Source organism: Taudactylus pleione, unplaced genomic scaffold (genome assembly GCF_031769625.1).
Source record: "Taudactylus pleione unplaced genomic scaffold, aTauple2 ptg000436l, whole genome shotgun sequence".
Taxonomy (NCBI): Eukaryota; Metazoa; Chordata; class Amphibia; order Anura; family Myobatrachidae; genus Taudactylus; species Taudactylus pleione.
This window is the reverse complement of record NW_028284838.1, coordinates 4195064-4216613: the sequence shown is the minus strand read 5'-3', so window position 1 is coordinate 4216613 and position 21550 is coordinate 4195064. Positions and strand designations below refer to the sequence as shown.

The 21550-nt window shown below is 41.4% G+C and overlaps 1 protein-coding gene across 2 annotated transcripts in view; it reads right to left on the bottom strand.

Annotated features, from left to right (window-relative positions):
- Positions 1 to 17602: 17602 nt before the first annotated feature.
- The window catches only part of MISO1 (mitochondrial inner membrane subdomain organizer 1), a 62514-nt gene continuing 58566 nt past the window's right edge, over positions 17603 to 21550 (bottom strand). For both annotated transcript variants that reach the window (XM_088447647.1, XM_088447648.1), the window contains exon 5: positions 17603 to 19915. In XM_088447647.1, coding sequence (XP_088303773.1) covers positions 19634 to 19915 — 282 coding nt within the window. In that variant the 3' untranslated portion in view covers positions 17603 to 19633. The remainder of the gene's footprint in view (positions 19916 to 21550) is intronic.

Genomic DNA, 21550 nt, shown 5'->3' with positions numbered 1-21550 from the left:
GCCATTTGTCAAAAATCCTTTAAGATTTTTATTTATTTTTAAACTATGATTAGCTAGTGACAACTCACACTACAGCCGTGGCCAAAAGTTTTGAGAATGACATAAGTATTGGTTTTCACAAAGTTTGCTGCTTCGGTGTATTTAGACTTTTTTGTCAGATGTTACTATGGTATACTGAAGGAAAGTTACAAGCATTTCATAAGTGTCAAAGGCTTGTATTGACAATTACATTAAGTTTATGCAAAGAGTCAATATTTGCAGTGCTGACCCTTCTTTTTCAAGACCTCTGCAATTCGTACTGGCATGCTCCCAATCAACTTCTGGACCACATACTGACTGATGGCCGCCCATTCTTACCTAATCAATGCTTGGAGTTTGTCAGAATTTATGGGTTTTTGTTTGTCCACCCGCCTCTTGAGGATTGACCACAAGTTCTCAATGGGATTAAGGTCTGGGGAGTTTCCTGGCCATGGACCCAAATTTTGGATGTTTTGTTCCCCGAGCCTCTTAGTTATCACTTTTGCCTTATGGCAAGGTGCTCCATCATGAAAAGGCATTGTTCATCACCAAACTGTTCTTGGATGGTTGGGAGAAGTTGCTCTTGGAGGATGTTTTGGTACCATTCGTATTCATGGCTGTGTTCTTAGGCAAAATTGTGAGTGAAGCAACCCCACACATGGATGGTCTCAGGAAGCTTTACTGCTTTACAAAGCAAAGTACATGTTTGATTACTTTTTTTGTAATTCTCTGTTCATAGCCTGATTTATTTCTACCCCATATCTATCATTTGTGTGACCAGAATTCTTAATAATTCTTGCCCTGACTCCCTGAATAAACTACAGACTATCATATCATGATACACATGCACGGACCTGGATTTGATCAGCCAGGTGCTCCAGGCCCTCTTGTAAAAACATGTCTGTCAAACACAGTTATTATCTGTGGAAATCAGTACATTATTTAGCTTTATTTTCTGTGGTAATTTATCCATATAGTTTATACCCTTTCAGCATAATAGAATAGTAGAATAAATATACTATTTTTATATGGTATTTTTTATTTGTCAGTCAAGTACCATTATTCATGTTATTTCCAGGATAAACAGGTCTTTAAAGCAGCAATGCACATGTATTTATTATTATTTAACTAAAACTGAACTTGTTTTATACTGAAATAGATTGCTTGTGATGCAAAAATAAAGATTACAGGTAATGTGCCAAGATAACACTCAGCTTGTAAATCCATTACCAGATCTTCTATCTTACCGTCTTGCACTGCAATAAGACAGCCCACGTTATTTGTCTGTTCAAAGTCTGCTAGGAACACTAATCTCAAGATTGACCTCCTACTACAGACCCCCCACCAATAGGAAGGCTGCCTTTCACCATTAGCACAACAATGGGCTTTGTACGACAACCAACTGTTACTGAAGGAAACGTTCTGATGTTAATTGTTAACTAGAAAAGTGCAGGAATGAGGTCTACAGCACTTTCTTCTACTGGAACTACACAATAATACATCATCTAGCAACCTATTACTCTCCAGCTACTGTTCAAACTACAAGTGCCAGAATGCCCTGACACCCCCTCCATGGCTGGCAGTTGTAGTTCCACAAAGGCTCAGAGAGCCATAATTTGCCTATATCATTTGCATTAAAACATATGTATTATCGCATCAGCACCCTACATCTTCTAAGAAAGCAAAACACATTATAATAATGCACTCAGGGGTCTATTCAGCAACAGTGACGATGTTGCGCACAATATTATCGGGCAACATCGTCACGAATAGTTATCAATTGTAAATTTTTAGTAAGCTATTCAGCAAGATTTTCAGCAGGAACAGCGGTTGCAGTAACACACTGTCCCTGCAACGTTACAGAAGGAATTGTTTTCAGGATTCCGAAAACAATCCCTTCTGTTTGTTCCCTGCGCATACTCAGTCATGCGCTCCGAAACAGTCTCCATTCTGGCTTCCCGGTGACCGCAGAGGGGTAAGTACAGCGCTAGCCTCCCGAAACTGATTGATATGTGTATACAGGTACAGCAAAAGTGACGATATTGCTCAGATTATTATCGGGCAACATCGTCACGATATTTTATCAATTATGATAAAATATGTAAGCTATGCAGCAAGATTTTCAGCAGGGACAGCGGTTGCAGTAACACGCTGTCCCTGCGATGTCACAGAAGGAATTGTTCTCGGTTTCCTAAAACAATCCCTTCTGTTTGTTCCTCTGCGCATACTCAGTCATGCGCTCGGGAACAGTCTACGTCCTGGCTTCCCGGTGACCGCGGAGGGGTAAGTACAGCTCCAGTCTGTCCAAATAGATTGACGTGTATACAGGCTTTATACTAGCCTATATACATGTATATTTATGTGCTTTTAGATTTAAAATGTATATATACATTTTAAATATAATAGCACATAAATATAAATGTATACCGGCTAGTATAAAGCCTGTATACACATGTCAATCACTTTCGGCAGGTTTAATAGGCTCTAATTGGACTTACCTTCGCCAATCATCGGGAAGCATGCATGAAGACTGGGTGGGCTTACAAGATGCTGCACGGACATATGGGAAATATTCCCTCTGTCCCTGGAGTTTTTGGGAAATTTAAGGAATTTTCTTCATATAACACCATTCTGAAATGGCATTATATAAAGTAATGATTTATTGAGTGATTTAACACTTTTTGCTATGCTGAATAGCAAAATGCATTATTGCACTGTAGAAATCAATGGGTGATCCCTACAGTGCAGCACGCAGCGAGATGGGAATTAGTGGAGAAAATAATTGTGTTATCTTCTCCATTATCCCATTCCTGAATAGGAGATTTACATAAAAAATACGGAAATCATAGTTTCCGTATTTTTTATGTAAAAAAATCAATGCTGAATAGACCCCTAAGTGATTTACTGACAAAAATATTCTATTAAAATGTGCAATGTTTTGCTTAAGATATGTATCAGGTTTAAAAGAAAAAAAACAAACAAACAGATAAAATAAAACAGGTCCAGTATGATAATGGTTACTAACTTATGATACTGGATACTGACTTTTGTAGCTAAGGGAGTGTTGTAGAAGAGTGAAATATAAGCCTGATGCAGTGTGTGACCGGCCAGCATCTTGTGTTACCACGTTTGATCTGGATCCACCAGCCCTAGCTGATGCTATAGAAACACAAGGCTTTTATCAATGGACTCAGCAGGGCTTTTTCTAGCCCTACAGTCAAATAGCAACTAGAAACTTTATCTAAAAAGTACTTGTCAAACACAAGCTTGTGAGCAGCAGACAGAAACTATAGAACAAAGGAGAGTGATACAAATCCAATATAGGTTGGAATAAATCTGGAGCATCTGGATTATCAGACCTGTCAGCTCACATAATCTCACTTTCTGACACACAGTTTGGGATTGTGTCATTCATCCAACAAGTTCCACACAACAACTGCATAACTCTAAAATGTATACCTCCAAAAAAAGGAATCCCATTATTTATTACCTGCTATTTATATTGCACAAACATATTCCACAGAGCTGTTACACAGAATATTTGGACATTCACATCACTCCATGGCCCAGTGGAGCTTACAATCTAAGGTTATTTTTTTTTGTCAGGAGCCAATTATCCTACTAGTATATTTTTGGAGTGTGGGGGGAAACCGGAGTACCCAGAGGAAACTCACGCAAGCACGGGGAGAAGTTACAAACTCCACACCATTGGGCCTTGATGGAAACAATCTCAGTGATGTCAGGCAATATTAACAGACAGATGTTTACTAGTGCTAAATTTTTAAATCCCAACATCAGGATTGTTGGCAGGAAGCTTAAGGAAATAAAAAAAGTTATAAAAATGTACTAGGTCTAATAAACAGGAAAAATTATTTATTACTGAATTCATGATAATTTTAAGTGCTCAGATCCTTCACATGCAATCCAAATAAATAGTAGCACCAGATGCTAAATGGGAATAGCCAACTGAATATAACTTGTCAGATGAAATTTAATATACAACTGAGCAAATGTATTTATCCATGGAGACTCACTGGTACACTACTTGTTTTGAGTTCTGGCTCATCCTTGACACTTGTGCATCAGCAGTGGCGGAACTTGTAAGTGGTGGGCCCAGGTGCATATATATGCTTTGGGCCCCTTCCCTTCTAGGCCCCACACTGAGTTTGAGTTCATAATATGACACACGTTAGTCAGCCACATTATCGCCAAACAATATAGACAACACCCCAGGGGGAAATCCAATTGCGGGCGGGCTTTTTAAAAAAAAAAGAAACAGTGGCGCAGGTTTTTACCCCAGCCGTGGGGTTTACCTAATTTAATTAGGTGACTGAAAAGGGGACGCAGTGATTTCTATAGGAATCACTGAGTTTTTTCTTGCAACTCCAGAGCAAGTCTGATTTTTACTAAAATCGTTAATTTTAGGAATAATCAGCTGGACTTGCTCTGGGACCCCAGTAGCAGCCCCCCTGAGGACTAATTAAGCAATTGGAAGTTTCCAATTAGCTTAGTTAGTCCTTAATTACTCACCTTCCGAAGTGATGTCTTCTGCATCAAGCAGTCCGGGCATTGGCAAGTCACTAATCAGAGGACTTGATGAGGTCCTCTCCTCGTGCCTGTGGCACTTGCGAGATCACCTCTGAGGATCTCCAATCTCCAGCTCTCTGCAGGCAAATTCGAAGGCGGGCTGTCTGATGGGATTCAAGGATTTGCAAGCATTACCCCACCTCCCTCCTCCTCACTCTGCCTTCTTCTGTCCTGTGATGCTAGAAAAGCACTGAGACTCAGTGACTGAGGGGTCTATGTACTAAGCAGTGATAAGTGACTGAGTGAAAAGTGATAAGTGCCAGCCAATCAGCTTCCAACTGTCATCTCACAGGCTGTGTTTGAAAAATTACAGTTGGGAGCTGATTGGCTGGCACTTATCACTTTTCACTCAGTCACTTATCACTGCTTAGTACATAGACCCCTGAGTCTCATGACTGAACCGGCAATGACTAGCTTCTGGAGCAGCGACAGTTGGAATGGAAGCCACAGCCGTGCGACGGTTTGTGGCTGGACCTCATACTTCCAGCCATCTTGTGTAAGACAGATCTCCCATTTACTCACTGTACTGCTTATTCTTTCATTAATATTATGTTAGGACAATAACAAGTACATTTGGGAATTGCTGTAATGAAAATAAATATATATGCATGTATGAAAATGGTTATGTATGGCTATTTTTAAAAAAAAAATAGGATTCAGGTAATGTGGGTGGAGCTACTGGAGGTGGAGCTATAGAACAACAATTGTATAATATATATATATATATATATATATATAGACATACACACACACACACACACACATATATATATGCATACAGTGCATCCAGAAAGTATTCACAGTGCTTCACTTTTTACACATTTTGGTATGTCACAGCCTTATTCCACAATGGAATAAATTAATATTTGTCCTCAAAATTCTACACACAATACCCCATAATGGCGTGTGCAAAGTTTTTTTGAGATTTTTGCAAATTTAATAAAAAAAAACAAAAAACAAAGCTAAGAAATCACATGTACATACGTATTCATGCCATGAAGCTCAAAATTGAGCTCAGGTGCATCCTGTATCCACTCATCATCCTTGAGATGTTCCTACAGCTTAATTGGAGTCTACCTGTGGTAAAATCAGTTGATATGACATTATTTTGAAAGGCATACACCTGTCTTTATAAGGTCCCACACTTGACAGTGCATGTCAGAGCACATACCAAACATGAAGTCCAAGAAATTGTCTGTAGACCTCCGAGACAGGATTTCCTCGAGGCACAAATTTGGGGAAGGGTACAGAAAAATATCTGCTGCTTTGAAGGTCCCAATGAGCACAGTGGCCTCCATCATCTGTAAAAGGAAGAAGTTCGGAACCACCAGGACTCTTCCTACAGTTGGCCGGCCTTCTAAACTGAGAAATCGGGGGAGGAGGGCCCTAGTCAGGGAGGTGACCGAGAACCCGATGGTCACTCTGTCAGAACCAGAGCATTCCTCTGTGGAGAGAGGAGAACCTTGCAGAAGGACACCATCTCTGCAGCAATCCACCAATCAGGCCTGTATGGTAGAGTGGCCAGACTGAAGCCGCTCCTTAGTAAAAAGCACATGGCAGCCTGCCTGGAGTTTGCCAAAATGCACCTGAAGGACTCTCAGACCATGAGAAACAAAATTATCTGGTCTGATGAGACAAAGATTGAACTCACGTTATGTTTGGAGGAAATCAGGCACCGCTTATCATCAGGTCAATACCATCCCTACAGTGAAGCATGGTGGTGGCAGCATCATGCTGTGGGGATGTTTTTCAGCAGCAGAAACTGGGAGACTAGTCAAGATAGAGGGAAAGATGAATGCAGCAATTTACAGAGACATCCTGGATGAAACCCTGCTCCAGAGCGCTCTTGACCTCAGACTGGGGCGACGGTTCATCTTTCAGCAGGACCACGACCCTAAGCACACAGCCAAGATATCAAAGGAGTGGCTTCAGAACAACTCTGTGAATGTCCTTGAGTGGTCCATCCAGAGCCCAGACTTGAATCCGATTTAACATCTCTGGAGAGATCTGAAAATGGCTGTGCACCGACGCTTCCCATCCATCTAATGGAGCTTGAGAGGTGCTGCAAAGAGGAATGGGCAAAACTGCCCAAAGATAGGTGTGCCAAGCTTGTGGCATCATATTCAAAAATACTTGAGGCTCTAATTGCTGCCAAAGGTGCATCAACAAAGTATTGAGCAAAGGTTGTGAATACTTATGTACATGTGATTTCTTACTTTTATTTTAAATTAAATTAGCAAAAATCTCGAAAAAACTTTTTACACGTTGTCATTATGGGGTATTGTGCGTAGAATTTTGAGGACAAAAATGAATTTATTCCATTTTGGAATAAGGCTGTAACATAACAAAATGTGGAAAAAGTGAAGCGCTGTGAATACTTTTCGGATGCACTGTATATATAATTTAGAAAGAAAGCACTTAAAAAGGGCCTTTCAAATTAAAACTTATCTTATGGAAAATACATTTTGGTCCAGGACATTACGTCATGAGAGGTTCAGGAACTGAGTTCCTGCTGAAAAATAGCCATTGTGTATGGGATCTGGTCTAAAAAGGTAGACGATGTCTAGATAGACACCAGATGTTAGACAGGCAATAGGTCGACAGGGAAAAAAGGTCTACACAATTTTTTTTTCTTTAGGGTTAGGCACTTACCCCAACGGTTAGGGTTAGGCACTAGAAGGGATGGTGAGAGTCAGACACCTACCCCAACAGGTAGAGTTAGGCACCAGGAGGGAGTTGTTAGGGTTAGGAACCAAGGAGAGGGTTAGGGTTAAGATTAGGGTTAGAAAAAATAATAATAATAAAAAAAACACGTGTCGACCATATGCATGTCGACCTTTCAAACATCTGTACCCGTCGACATTCTTTCATGTTGACCTTTAGTGTGTCGGCCTTTTGCCTGTCTAACATCTGGTGTCTATCTAGACATTGAATACCTTTTTACTATAGATCTTTCAATCCACATCCATGTTTAGTACCTTGGAAGAGACAATAATAGGAGAAACTATAAATCACAAGGACAAAAACTGCAGCTGGCGATTCCCACTGGTTTATCAGGAGCACTTCAATAAGGGATTTCCCAAGTGATTCACCAGTGTTGTTGAGACCTAACAAAAACATATGGTCATCTGACATTAAGGACAAGACTGCAAGTTTACCACCTGTCTGCAAATTAAAAATGGAGATCTTGTTCCGCTCCAGCAATGATCATTTAAAGTACTATACATTTGTAAAAAGTCATGTGCAACAATCAATTTTAAAATGTAATAAAATAAGGTAAATATCATAGGGCAATACTAGTATTTAGTATCTTAAGTTGACATATATGTACAAAAACACAACACAATGTGTATTAAACACATTAGAAATGTGACTTTTTATATTGATCTATACATCTAGTAATGGCACATCTGCATATGTGGCTGGGAGCTGTTCTATTGGGCAAAGCTCTCTAACATGAGAACACACACACTAGACAACAGCAGCAATACACTTTTAAAGAAGCAAATTTTGTGAAATGCACATTGTTCATACACACCTTGTAATACAAATATTTGTAACCTTTGTATTTTAACTCTGACCTTGGAACTGAACATACTATGAAGGACTGTAGGAAGTATTTCTCTACAATTTACCCATAAAGTAGGTGATTAAACTGAGAGGAGCTCATCATTGACACAGTGCTCAGCAGAGATGTCTGTTCTGAGAACAGGATTAAATATGGTCTGTTGTATATTTTTTTTGTAACATTCATAGAAAATTGCCTAATGAAAACAACAATACAGTAAAACACAAACCTAAAAATAAAACAATATTTATATTTATTTCCAAAAGGAAAACAATCAGACACAGCAAAAGATAATGTTGCCATTAAGTATTTTTAAAAGAGGAAAAAACAAACAGTTTTTGTGAACAAAGCGAAAAATGTACACAGCAGTCCACATACTTTAAAGGCAAAATAATCAAAATACACTATATAAATAATACTAAATAACTTAGGAAACTTATTTTCTTTTGGCAAATGTAAATCCTACTACATTGTCCAGAGCAGGGGTGGGGAACCTCTTTTGTGCCGAGGGTCGTTTTCATATATATAACATTATTTGCGGTCCCGATGCAGACCACGCCCCCCGAGTGTGATGTCACATGGGGCGGGACCACAATCGCAGGTGATTACAGCAATGCCCGGAGCATCCTGAGAATGCTCTGGGGAGCTTTAGGGGCAGCAGTGTGACCATCTGAAGTATCCTAAAGATGCTCCAGGCCGCACTGCTGCATAGAATCTGGCTGCAGGGTGCCCTTCCCCCTATGCTATTCTAGGCTCCCTGCTAGTCAGATGAGGCTAGCAGAAAAAAGCTCCGAGGGGCAGACCAAATTAATCCGGGGGACTTATATGGCCCCCGGGCCTGAGGTTCCCCATCCCTGGTCTAGAGGTTTCTAGTTTTAATTGTTTTCCCCTAAAATGGTGGTAGTCATTCTTCCAGTCCACGATCAGCCAGTGACAATACTAAAATTTCACTACAGTATAACTGCCAAACAATGATGTACATGCTCTTTATCTTATGCTGGGTACACACTAAACTAGACGATATGGCATCCGATCTGGCGGATGGGACAGACATATCGGGAACATCGTCTAGTGTGTACCCGCTATGTCGCTGACAAAGCGTGCTCCTGCAGGTTCGTGAGCATCATCCTCCATCATCTCTACATGCAGGACCAACGGGGGATGTCGTTAGCGAAGGCCATGCTGCCGTATGCAGCATGGCGCCCGCCATCGCTGCCCGCATTGGCAAGTCTGTAAGCGCTCAAAGGGGAACTTCAGTTCCTCACTTGACACTTAAATTTAACTTCATGTCTGGCGCATGCTCTCCAGAATGCTGTTCGCACAACACTCTGGGCTGAAAAATTGCCAGTATTAAGAAAAAGGACTGAACAACAAGGGGGGCCCCCGTATTCGTTGGTTGTTCAACCTGTGAGTACCTATAGCTGCACTGTGACAATACAGTGCAGCTGATAAAACATTATCTTTTTTGGCTGCATTTTTTGATTGTCAGCCCAGCGGTTAATTACAGTACACTCTCACTGAGAGTGACATCGGTTTCTCTACACTGCCATCTATGCTGTACGCATTAATTGGCTTGGGTCATTTATATACCTTTGACTCTATACACAAGTCACACGTAAACCATCTGGGATGTATTAAGTATATGCACATTGCTTGAGTTGCACTGTCAAAACGTAACTTATTTTATTAACTTTCTAAGGAACGGTGACACCATCTGTATACTACGGCGACTTCAATGTGACTCTGTCATAAATATATTAAAGTTCAACATCAGCTCAACCTTTATATCTGCTCTACATAAAGCCGCTAGTATTCATTTATATCCCGTGGAGACACTGTCTATTTGGCCTGTAAGTGCACTCTACAGCACTAGACTTTAGTTTTTACCATTATCTCCTTCCTTAGTTTATTTCAGTTGCGTCTAGTTACAGGAACTGGCAACAATTGTATCACTTTATATTTCATTCTATCAAGTGATTATTCTTCATTTAATAATTTAGTTTTTTTAAGTGTATTATTATGTTGTGTGTTGATATTATGTATTAAATTGATCTTTTATTTTTATTTATTTTTCAAGCAGTCATTTCTTTATTGTTCTATTATTAATGATATTATATAGAGACAGCGCAGATTCTCTTTTTTCTTTGAAAAATTGCCAATGATGTCATGCGGCATAGACCGCTTCATCAAAGCCAGGGGGCTGAAGGAGATCCATACTGCGCATGTGCAGAACGGATGTAGTCTGAAAGCACCAGTTAGGAGCAGCAGGCACAATGGCACGGAAAGCTACCATGTCACCTAAAGCCCAGCTGCCTGCAGTCACATCCACATCCCATGCAGCCGCGCCAGGTAAGTGGTTAAGGGAGCAAAATTATGTATTAATTATATTATAAAGGACCATTTTAATTGTTAATTTGTGTTAAATATATATTTATCAAGGGGGAAATATTTATTATTTTATGGCTCTATAAAGTCCCACATCATAAAATAAATTATTTTTGCCACCCTTAAAAACACTTTTTTTTTAAATCCAAGCAATGGAATACATAATATTGTGCTCTTAATTAAACATTATTTTTGCACCCAAATACATTAATAAAATAATATAATCAGGTTTAGCTGGTGGTTTTGCCCAAATTGCAAGTGGTTTCGCCATTGTAAACCTGCCACCAATTGCCAACAGGATTAAAAGCACCATACAAAGCGCTGATTATTAAATCCGGCAATTTAAAAGTACAATCCCACCAACATTGGTCAGTGGTGTGAAAAAGCCAGGGCCGTAACTAGGGTAGTGTCACCTTCCCCATGAGGCCATGGCCCTTTTTTTGGGTGCGTTATGTCCTTATTTAAAAAATGGGGGGGCGCCAATGCTCTTTTTGGCACAGGGCACCAAAAAGTCTAGTTACGGCTCTGGAAAAGGCCACCAAACTCGCCCCTTTAGTAAGTTTACGCCAATGCCACTCAAACATCTGTGCTAACTTACTTTTTTTGACCGCTGTATTTAGCATAATGTGCATAGTGACACCAGATTACTTAGCTTCTTACCTTATGTGTTTTCCTTACATCACTTGCAAACAATTAAAATATCCCGGCAAAAAAGAGAAAAGATAGACACAGTAGGGTCACGAACTAGACTGTGGTATCACCGATACCAGGCACATGAACTTAACCACTGTTAAAATCAACATAAACTAGTAGAAAGATACATTAAAAAATAAAGATGCATATAAAAATGTTCTTTTTTTTCCATTTTTATACAAATTATGTAGCTCAAAAACATGAAAAACAATCTAATCGTAAATATGTCTCTGCAATAACCCTAGGTAACTCAGGCATACTTATCTCATGACAGGGTAATAATTCTATTATAGATTGAAATGGTTATTAATGTGAAAATCAAGCAATCCTGAGATCAACCTAATGGTCACCTAAATCAGGCCACTTAGGAATTATACATGTTACGTGGCTGTAGGAGGAGTTCTCAAACAACTTGCCATTATCCAGATTTAGGTGGGACTATCTTGCTAGTCCGAGCAATTGCACGGACACCAGGGAAGATGCAAATCAGGGATGTTTCTATTCTACCCACTTTACATCCAAAATCGATTCCATACGTCAGGACATCACATCTCACCAGTCCCCCTGCTCTACACCTCCTTCTTTCCCTGATCACCCATCTCCATCCATTTCACTGACTCTGACATCCTTCTCCCCTGTATCTGGAGAGGAAGTCATGTCCCTCATCCAGTCCTCCCCCCCTTCCACTCCCCCCCTTGACCCTATCCCTTCTCGTCTCCTCCGCTACCTCTCTCCTTGTGCCTGCTCCCATCTTGCCCACCTCCTCAATCTCTCCCTCTCATCTGGCACTGTCCCTTCTGCATTCAAACATGCGATAGTCTCTCCCATTCTTAAAAAACCTACCCTTGATCCCAACACTCTCTCCAACTATCGTCCCTTCTCTCTCCTTCCTTTGGCCTCCAAGCTCCTTGAGCGTGTTGTTTACAAACGCCTTACCACCTTTCTTTCCTCCCACTCCCTCCTTGATCCTTTTCAGTCTGGCTTCCGTTCTCTCCACTCCACTGAAACTGCCCTCACAAAAGTCAGCAATGACCTCCTTGCAGCCAAATCCAATGGCCACTACTCTCTGCTGCCTTCGACACTGTTGACCACCCTCTCCTGCTGCAAATCCTTCACTCCCTTGGTTTACGTGACACTGCTCTCTCCTGGCTGTCGTCCTACCTCTCAGACCGGTCCTTCTCTGTCTCTTCTCATGACTCCTCTTCCCAACCACAGCCTCTTACAGTAGGTGTTCCCCAAGGTTCCGTTCTTGGACCTCTACTATTCTCCCTCTATACGTCCTCTCTAGGTGAACTCATCAGCTCTTTCGACCTCCATTATCATCTCTATGCTGATGATACTCAGATCTACCTTTCCTCCCCTGACCTCTACCTCTCTCACCTCACTCGTATCTCCAACTGTCTCTCTGCTATTTCTTCCTGGATGTCCCAGCGATTTCTTAAACTTAATATGTCTAAGACTGAGCTGATCATTTTCCCACCCTCCAACATAACCTCACTTCCCACTATTTTTTTAACAATTGATGGTACAACTATCTATTGTAGCCCCAAAGTACGCTGTCTTGGAGTTATCCTGGACTCCTCCCTCTCCTACAAACCACATATCCAGAACCTTTCGCAGCCCTGTCTTTTCCATTTCAAAAATATTTGGAAGATTAGACCCTTTCTCACCCAGGATGCCACCAAAATCCTCATACACTCACTGGTCATATCCAGATTGGACTATTGTAACCTTCTCCTATCTGGCCTCCCCAACTCCCATCTCTCTCCTTTCCAGTCTGTCATCAATTCTGCTGCTCGACTCATCTTCCTCTCCAAACGCTCTACATCTGCCACCCCTCTCCTACAAGCCCTCCACTGGCTTCCCTTCCCTTTTAGACCCCAATTCAATGTTCTCACATTTGCTTGCAAAGCCCTCACCCACTCCTCTCCCATTTACATCTCTGACCTCATCTCCCTCCACTCTCCTGTCCGCCCCCTTCGCTCAACTAATGCACGCCGCCTCTCATGCCAACTGATTACTTCCACTCCTGCCTCCAAGATTTTGCCCGTGCTGCTCCCGACCTTTGGAACTCTCTCTCTCTCCCTATCACACTCTCCTCCTCTTTACAATCCTTCAAACGGGCTCTCAAGACAGACTACTTCATCAAAGCCTTCCAACTCCCATCCTAACTTGCTGCAACATGCTCTTTCCTCCCTGTTTATCCCATCTGTGTCACACCTGTTTGTCTGCCCCTCCCCTTTAGAATGTAAGCTCTTACGAGCAGGGCCTCTACCCTATTGTGCTTCTCCTTACTTTACTTTCACCTACTTCTTACCCCCCACCAGGGCACTTAACACTTGGTTGCTTACGCTCTATTGCATATCTAGGTGTTATGGTCTCAATGTATATTATCCTTGTCCTTGTCCTATTTTGTACTGTAAGTCAGTTGTCAAATTATTTATGTACTTTGTAAGGGGCTGCGGAACACTTGTGGCGCCATATAAATAAAGGATAATAATAATAATAATGGGAGGGCAGGGATGTTAAGAGCACATAACATTGGAAGCGGAATGCTCCCACGTGGCGTGACACCAGGTGGTGCTTACAAAAGATGCGGGATGTGTCTCTTGGGAGTCACGCATAAATGTCTGCATTTTGTTTTTTTTGCCATATAGGACATCAACATGCATATGAAATAATAGCAGAGCAGCCATGCAGTAGGCATAATTGAACTTTCAGGATTGGAATGCAGTCATGAAGTTGATAGTGACAATGAAGACAATTAGAATGTCAACATTCATTATGTCAACATGTAAAATGTCGACATTGACATTAGGGTTACGGTTAGACTCAGAGAAAAAAAACAGTGGTGACATTCTGTGACCATGTTGATTTTACATCAGTGTCAACATAGTCAAGGTCACAAAAAACAAAAACAACCATTATAAATGTCCACATGATGATACACTGAACCAATCAACACAATACACTGAACCAGTCAAAACAATACACTGAACCAGTCAGGATTTACATGGCTGGTTTAGTAATCCTGTTGCAATAATATAGATATCAATGTATTGGAGGAATTCAATTCAGCACAAGTTTAAGCTCCCAGGATGAGTGCCTAAACTCGCGAATATGGGATTTCTGCTCACACCCTCCTGAGGTGCGAGCAGAAATCTGCGCTAACTAGTGTCCTGGGGCTAATCGCTGTGTTATCGCTTGTGTAAACAGCATTGTGCCCAGCACTTAAGTCATAAATTGCAGTTTACATCCCCGGGGTATTAGTCAAGGTAACCTGCATCTAACGATTTAAGTGGGTTTACACAGAGTGGGCTATTAAATAGCTCCGGGTACTCATCCCAGGAACTTAAACTCATGCTGAATTGAATTCCCCTCAATGTGCAGTCAACTGTAAGGTCACTAAGAGGAGACCAGACCAGAGACTTGAATATGAAGACTGATTATTCCATTAACAATTATAATTCACTTTGCACAAGGAAAGCTATATCCTTCATAAATTCCTAGGACCATAGAATATATAATTGTATACTATACACTTCCTATTGACTTGAACCAAATTACTATATTCCAGTGTTGCTGCTGCAGAAAATGCTCATTACACAAAAGAGTGCACTCTAAAGCTGCTAAAGGTGCCTACACACTTGGCGATTCCGACGCATTGGAACAACCGATCTTGTAAAAAAAAAATGGCCAAATTGTGAGTCCCCACTCACGATCACGATGCGCGTCCCCACTGTTCGCACATCGCATCGTCAGATCTGCCGTGCTGTAGGGCAGATCTGCCAATCTTGGACACGATGCACTGGAAAAAGTCTGGATGCAGGAGAGATCGTTTGAAGATTGGACACCAAATCGTGTGCAGAGCTGCCAGGGAGAGTTTCAAGGGAAATCGTGCACGATGTCGGATCGTCAGCAAGTCGGTAAGTGTGTAGGCACCTTTACACAGAACTGTACGTGTCATATGTTGCAGAAGGGCAGCAGATCTCCTTGATGTTCAGTTTCTGGTGCCCACAGAGACGTTTCTTCCAGAAGATGTTTGAAAGTATGCTAAGAACGCAGCTGATCGTTAAGTCAAGGAAATCCATTTCACTATGTTATAATAGTATAATAAAGAATACAATTAAATTAAGGAATGTATGCAATGTTTGAATATACATAATGGTGGGCCTGCTATAGAGTTCACTATAAGAATGCATCCTGAATTTAGGAGGACAACTACTACCCAAAATACTGGTTGTACGTTAAGTATTTTGTGTTGCCCATATTTTATAATACATGGATCTCAAAAACCAGCTTACAGATGCAGCTGTAGTAAAGATACAGCATTCTTCATCAACCAACCGGATAATGATGATGCAGTATTAGGTTTTAACAATAAATAAAATGGACAAATGAATAACCAGCTCTAGTGGGCAGTTACAACCTGGGCTAGTTAAGAATAAAGCAGAGAATCATCAATCATGGAATCCCCCTGTAAACACGCCAGGCTGAACTGGTCACACCATGGGCCTGACTCAGAGTTGTACACTAATGCATTCACAGCTGCGATGTAAAAATATGCAAGTGTCGCAGCGGTCAGGAGATGCATTGAGACCTGAGTGAGTCTATGGGTCCGCAGAATGGCTGTGGGAATTGAGACACTGGAGCTATAGTCCTTGTGTATGGGATCGCAGACGCAGTGTGTGACATGCCCCAAAGTGGTCAAAACACATTGCGTTCTTTGTCGCCACTCCCCGTTACCTCCCCCAAACGCTCCTTGACTGTCAATCACACTGCAGATAGTGGCTGTGCGCAACTACGGTAATGGTCCTTGATGCATGTGCATTGTAACGTAGACGCATGTGTGGTTTACTGATAATCTCTCAAATCCGTAAACATAATAGCATACAACTCTGAAGCAAGCCCTATATGTGCAGGCTCTCCCCATAGGGCGTTCAAGCCCATTTCTCCAAGGAATTTCTGTCTTGTGCAGAAAGGGCTGTCATTGGGGCAGATGCAGAGTTAAAAGCAAGTCAACTTGCCCAACGTGTCTTGCGTATTTTTGCACTGTGCATACTCTGGAGCCATGCATACACAAGTAAGCATAGTAAAAGTGATACGCAACTGAGGGGTACATAACCAGGTTGTAATGGGGCGGTCTCACGTAGGCCAGTTTCAGAGAGGGCGCATTGATGGAATTGCTGGCTATGTGTACATGTAATTACACCTGTTTTCAGATAGTTCCTTTACTCCAGGGATAGGGGTGTGCAAATAAGAGCTGGATTAAGACTTGAGGGGGTCTAATAAAGATAGCTTTAAAAGTAGGTGGTAAAAATATAAGCAGTCATAATGTTATCATTAAAGAAATATTTAACATGTACAGTACTCAAATACAATAGGTCAAATTATATATATATATATTTTTTTTTTTATTATACTAAATAAATATACACTACATGTGCAAAAGTATGTGGACATGTGGACACCGGTTCTAATAATCGTTTGGCCATTTCAGCCACATCCATTGCTAGCAGGTGCATAAAATAAAGCGTCCAGCCATGTAATAGCCATTGTCACACACTGGCAGTAAAATGGTGTGTACTCTAAGTAGTAATAAATTTCTAACACAACAAAACTCAAGATTGCTACTGTTGCTCTAATATATGTGTCAGTAATGCTGGGTACACACTGGCCGATCACAGGGGCGCAGAGTGACAGGGGGGGGGGGTGTGGGTGTGGCACCGCTCCCCATCCCACAGGTCACAGCACCCCAGCACGCTGCTGTGTGCTGGGCTGCACTGGGAGACTGCCTGAGGCTGCCGGAGAGTCCCTCCTATGCCAAAGGGGGAGTGATCACGCTGATCGCACCCCCCATTGGCTGCGCACCGGGTTGAGGGGCACAGAGCGCCCCCTCCCCAACGCGCAGCGCCGCAAATGGTTTTCTCTCTTGAAGGGGGCGTGGCCACGAGGTCCCGCGATTAGGCTACTCACCCTACCCGTCTCGACCCACTGCAGCAAGCAGATGATGGTGTGTTTGAACGACCATGATCTGCAGATATATCACTATAATGTGTACCCACCTTAAGTTTGATGCTAGATTGGAGACATGTTTTGGGAAGAGGGTTAGCTATATACATCCATTAATGTCCACTTAGCTACAGGGATTCACAAACAAAATAGTGAACAACAGGTCATGTGGAACACTCTAAAGAGCTAACTAACCTAACACATACACACAAACAATATGTGTATATATCTAAAACTACTTAGAAAAGTAAATCTTTTGGCATTTGAGAGCCAAATTGTTATATTATATATATATATAATTTCAGATAATCACACACTGCAGATATGAAAATAATTACTACAACAGTAGGAGATGCTGGAATATGTAATTATCCTAATATCAATATACCCAATGATCCAAATGACATATAAAACGTTTATTTATGTAAATGGTGCAACACAAACACTGTGTATGATTGCAAGGAGTTAATAACCTTGTTGGAACCGTCATTCCCAAACCATAGAAGCATAAATTCGATCTAAGCCACTATATTTGAGATAGATTTAATGCTAATATCGTGACCTCCCCCATTCCCCCCCTCTCCATATAATCACTATAGTAGTCTGTGTAGCCACTGATGGCAGAGGGAGAGTTGAGCATCAGTGACTGGTAGCGATAGGTCGCAAGTGACTGGTAAGTTGGAATCTGAAGGAGGACCAGGGCACATACCCCCTGCGACCTTCCCTTAATCCAGCTCTAGTGCAAGTATGCACTGATAATGCATGTTCGGGCCACAGAGATTCTTACAACTCTGCATATGGGGAATTATATGCACTTATTTCGTACAAGCAATAGGGGAGCAATTACAGCAGACTTTCACATTGGTCCCTATAAAAGGGGAGCACCATGCTCTGGGTCTCTATTATATTGTATATGCACTCACTTCACTACCTAGGCTAGGCTGTAACGTTGCATAGACACTTTCCAAAGTGCAGATGTATTTTTAAGGGTACCAGCTGCATGACAATATAAATGCACCATATGAACACAAAACAAAAAGTTGTCAACACTTGTCCTCACCAGCACAAATCGGAATGCGATCATCAGGTCAACAGGACAATGTACACAGTCAGTATGTCCACATGACAATGCCAGCACAGGTCTCCTGATACTGCTCTAATGCTACATACAGCATTTTCACTGTGCAGGTCTTATAACTTTAAACATTCCGCTTACTAGTATGTTTACAGTGGTAAGACATGCACAGCTGTAAGTAGCATTAGTTCCGTGTCGGCGTTGTCATGTTGACATACAAACCGTCGACATAGCGTATTCAACACATACAATTCCGCATATATCTATTACATTTAAGTTGGGAATTCAATTAGACATGGCATAGGCCCTGCAGCCAATTGATACCGCTGCGCAGGGAAATGCTATTCAATTAAATAGCATTTTCCCCGCACAGTAAACCAGGGGTTACCCTGTGCTAGCCCACTGATGCCGTGTAAAGTGCGGAATTAATGGGTTTCCCACATGCATTAAACCCCTGAGGAGGCCTTTTCTCATGACTTTCAGTAGCTGCGAGGAAAAGTGCACCTCTGTGCTTTAATGCATGGGGTAAACCCCGCTAATTGAATTGGCCGGCGTGGGTAATTAGGCTGCGGCCAATTGAATTCCCCCCCTTGCAGCCCAACGTTAAAGGTCTTATTGTTTTTGCAAGTCCCAATACTCACATCCATCCTTCACACATCACTCATATGCAGTTACAATTCTGTGCACTCACCTCACAATGGGGAAGGCTCTGGCTAACCTGTAAAGGGTTAAGTGTGGTTCCAAAACCAACATTTTAGCCTTCTCGGTAGTGCAGGGAGCGTAGGTCAGCGATGTCTGAGGCATAAATGCTAGTGTACTGGCCATTACCGCTGGGCAGCAGGCATAAAGGTTTCCATCAAATTATTAACATATTTCTATTCTGCTAGATATAGTAAGATTTGTACTGGTGTATGATTTCTACTGGTAATAACGAGCAGTGACATATAATATTCATATAGTTCATTTATAATGCTTATACGTAAACCTAGTGAGTAAATATGACAGACATACGGAGTTGTTCCTGCAATGTTCTCCTGTTATATATTATATATACAATATACCTGTATAAAGGTTCCTGTATTGCTAAAGATGAATGGGACACATGTGTGCTGCTGCCAATCCATCTATCTTAAAAATGTACCTAGAGGACACAGAATCTGAGCCAGCATTTTACGGTCTAAACCAATATTGAGCCTGTAAAGTTAGTAGGAATAAGTCCAATCAGTATTGGGCACAAAAAAATAAAAATTCACTTTTTACCTATGTGTATACAACAGTCCCGAAACATCAAACATTCAGGTCTTGAATTTTTTCCAGTAATTTACTACAGAACGGATGAGTTGCTTCATATACTGAACAATTCCATTAGTGAGAATGTTATTTGCCAAGATGCTAAGCTGGCTGTCCTGTTTCCAGAGGCCTTTCCCTGCCTTCTGTGCCCTGACTTCTGCTTGCAATAGCTGTCTGTAAAATGGCCAGTTATGCCTTGGGTCTTGTTGTATGCCGGGAATAGGAGCTGTCCTTCCAAGTCCTTCTTTTACTAGAAACACGTTCAGGCATTCATTGAAGAACCATCGCTGCAGAGTAAGCAAGAAACACAAAATTAGGATTTGAGATGTTGCATTAAAACAATGGGTAATTATTTGTATATATTATAAGTGTTACTGATCAAAAAGAGCATCAAACTCCTTGTTTAAATGTTAACTATCATTCCCACAAATGCGAAGTTATCCCCTTTTTTGTGTCTTCCCTCATTTGCATACAATAGCAACGGACAGTGTTCTGCACAGGATGAATTTACTGCTGTTTTTACGTCAGCCAGAACTCTGACAGCACCAATCAGATAGCTGCTCCGATACAGAGCTCAGCCAATATCATAGCCTCGCAATGGGACGCTATTGGCTGAGCTCTTGGTCACATAACAGCAATGCTGGTTACATTATGCAGATCACTCGCTCAATGTGGGATATCTGATTGGGGTCTGCCTCTGACAAGTTGTTCTTCTCTTACATTACTGTGACTGTCACAGATCTTCCTACCATCAGACATACCCAGGGTTGCTCATCACTGATGTTACTCTGACAGGCAGTAACAGAGATCCCTCTCCCACCTTTAAGAGGCAGAGCGCAGTTTAGACAATGGGAACACTGCAGAGAGGGTAGATGAAGTGTGCAGACCTGCACTGTGTCTCAGCGTGTATTGCTGGACACAATCATATCTGTGTCCAGCCAGTAAGTGGGCAACATCTGCAAGTGTCTATCTAAATTCTATCAACATTTTTCATTATTGTGAAGTATTATACTGCCCTCATCTGGCTATTTCTTAATGCCGAAAAAAAAGGGATTTGCCCTCCAGCACACTGCAGTAATATCAACAAGAAATACTTAAATCCTACATGATAATAGAGATTCAGAGGTATTAGTTACATATATTTGCAGATATATGAATAAGCACCAGGCCATTGTCAAGGCTCCTCTATACTGGCATCCCTAACATTAAGGGGTTCACGTCCGAGAAGCAAGGTACCCCAAAAAATTCCAGCCAAGGACCATCCCCAGGGCATCACACGAAAAGGGGAAAAAAGGTAATAGTGAAGTGTAAAGAATAGCTGTGGAGGGCAAATCCCTTTTTTTTTTCTGTGTTCAGTGTAAACCCTGCCCTTTACAAGCACTTGTACTATGTCATTAAGCTGATGACCACCATACTTTTGTTTATTTCTTAATACCACCAGGCTGGCAACATTTTCTAGGGAGAACAATGATGGCACTTTAGTAGGAGACAGAATTAATTCGTCAAAGGCACTGCATGTGAATGAAAGCAAAGGTGCATACACAGCAAACATTCGAATCTAAGGTGAAATATTGTATTGATACTGATATTGTAACTGTAAGTTAATATAGGCAGTATCTAATAAAGATCAGATGGATCTATTTTTAAATATTAGCCTGATTTCCAGGACTTCCATCAAATAAAACATTGCACAGTAAGAAAATGTCCTTTATTTAAAAAAAAACAAAAAGCAACAAAACACAACAGCCCATACACAATTGAAAAGATCCTGCTTGTGCAGCATCTGGGCACAATGGACAGTTCAGACAGAGCACATCATATACATTAAAGTACAGTCATTGTCCGCCCAAATGTATCATCAGCCACCATCAATATATGGATGATCCAACAGATGATTTGGGGCCATATATCCTAAAGCCAAC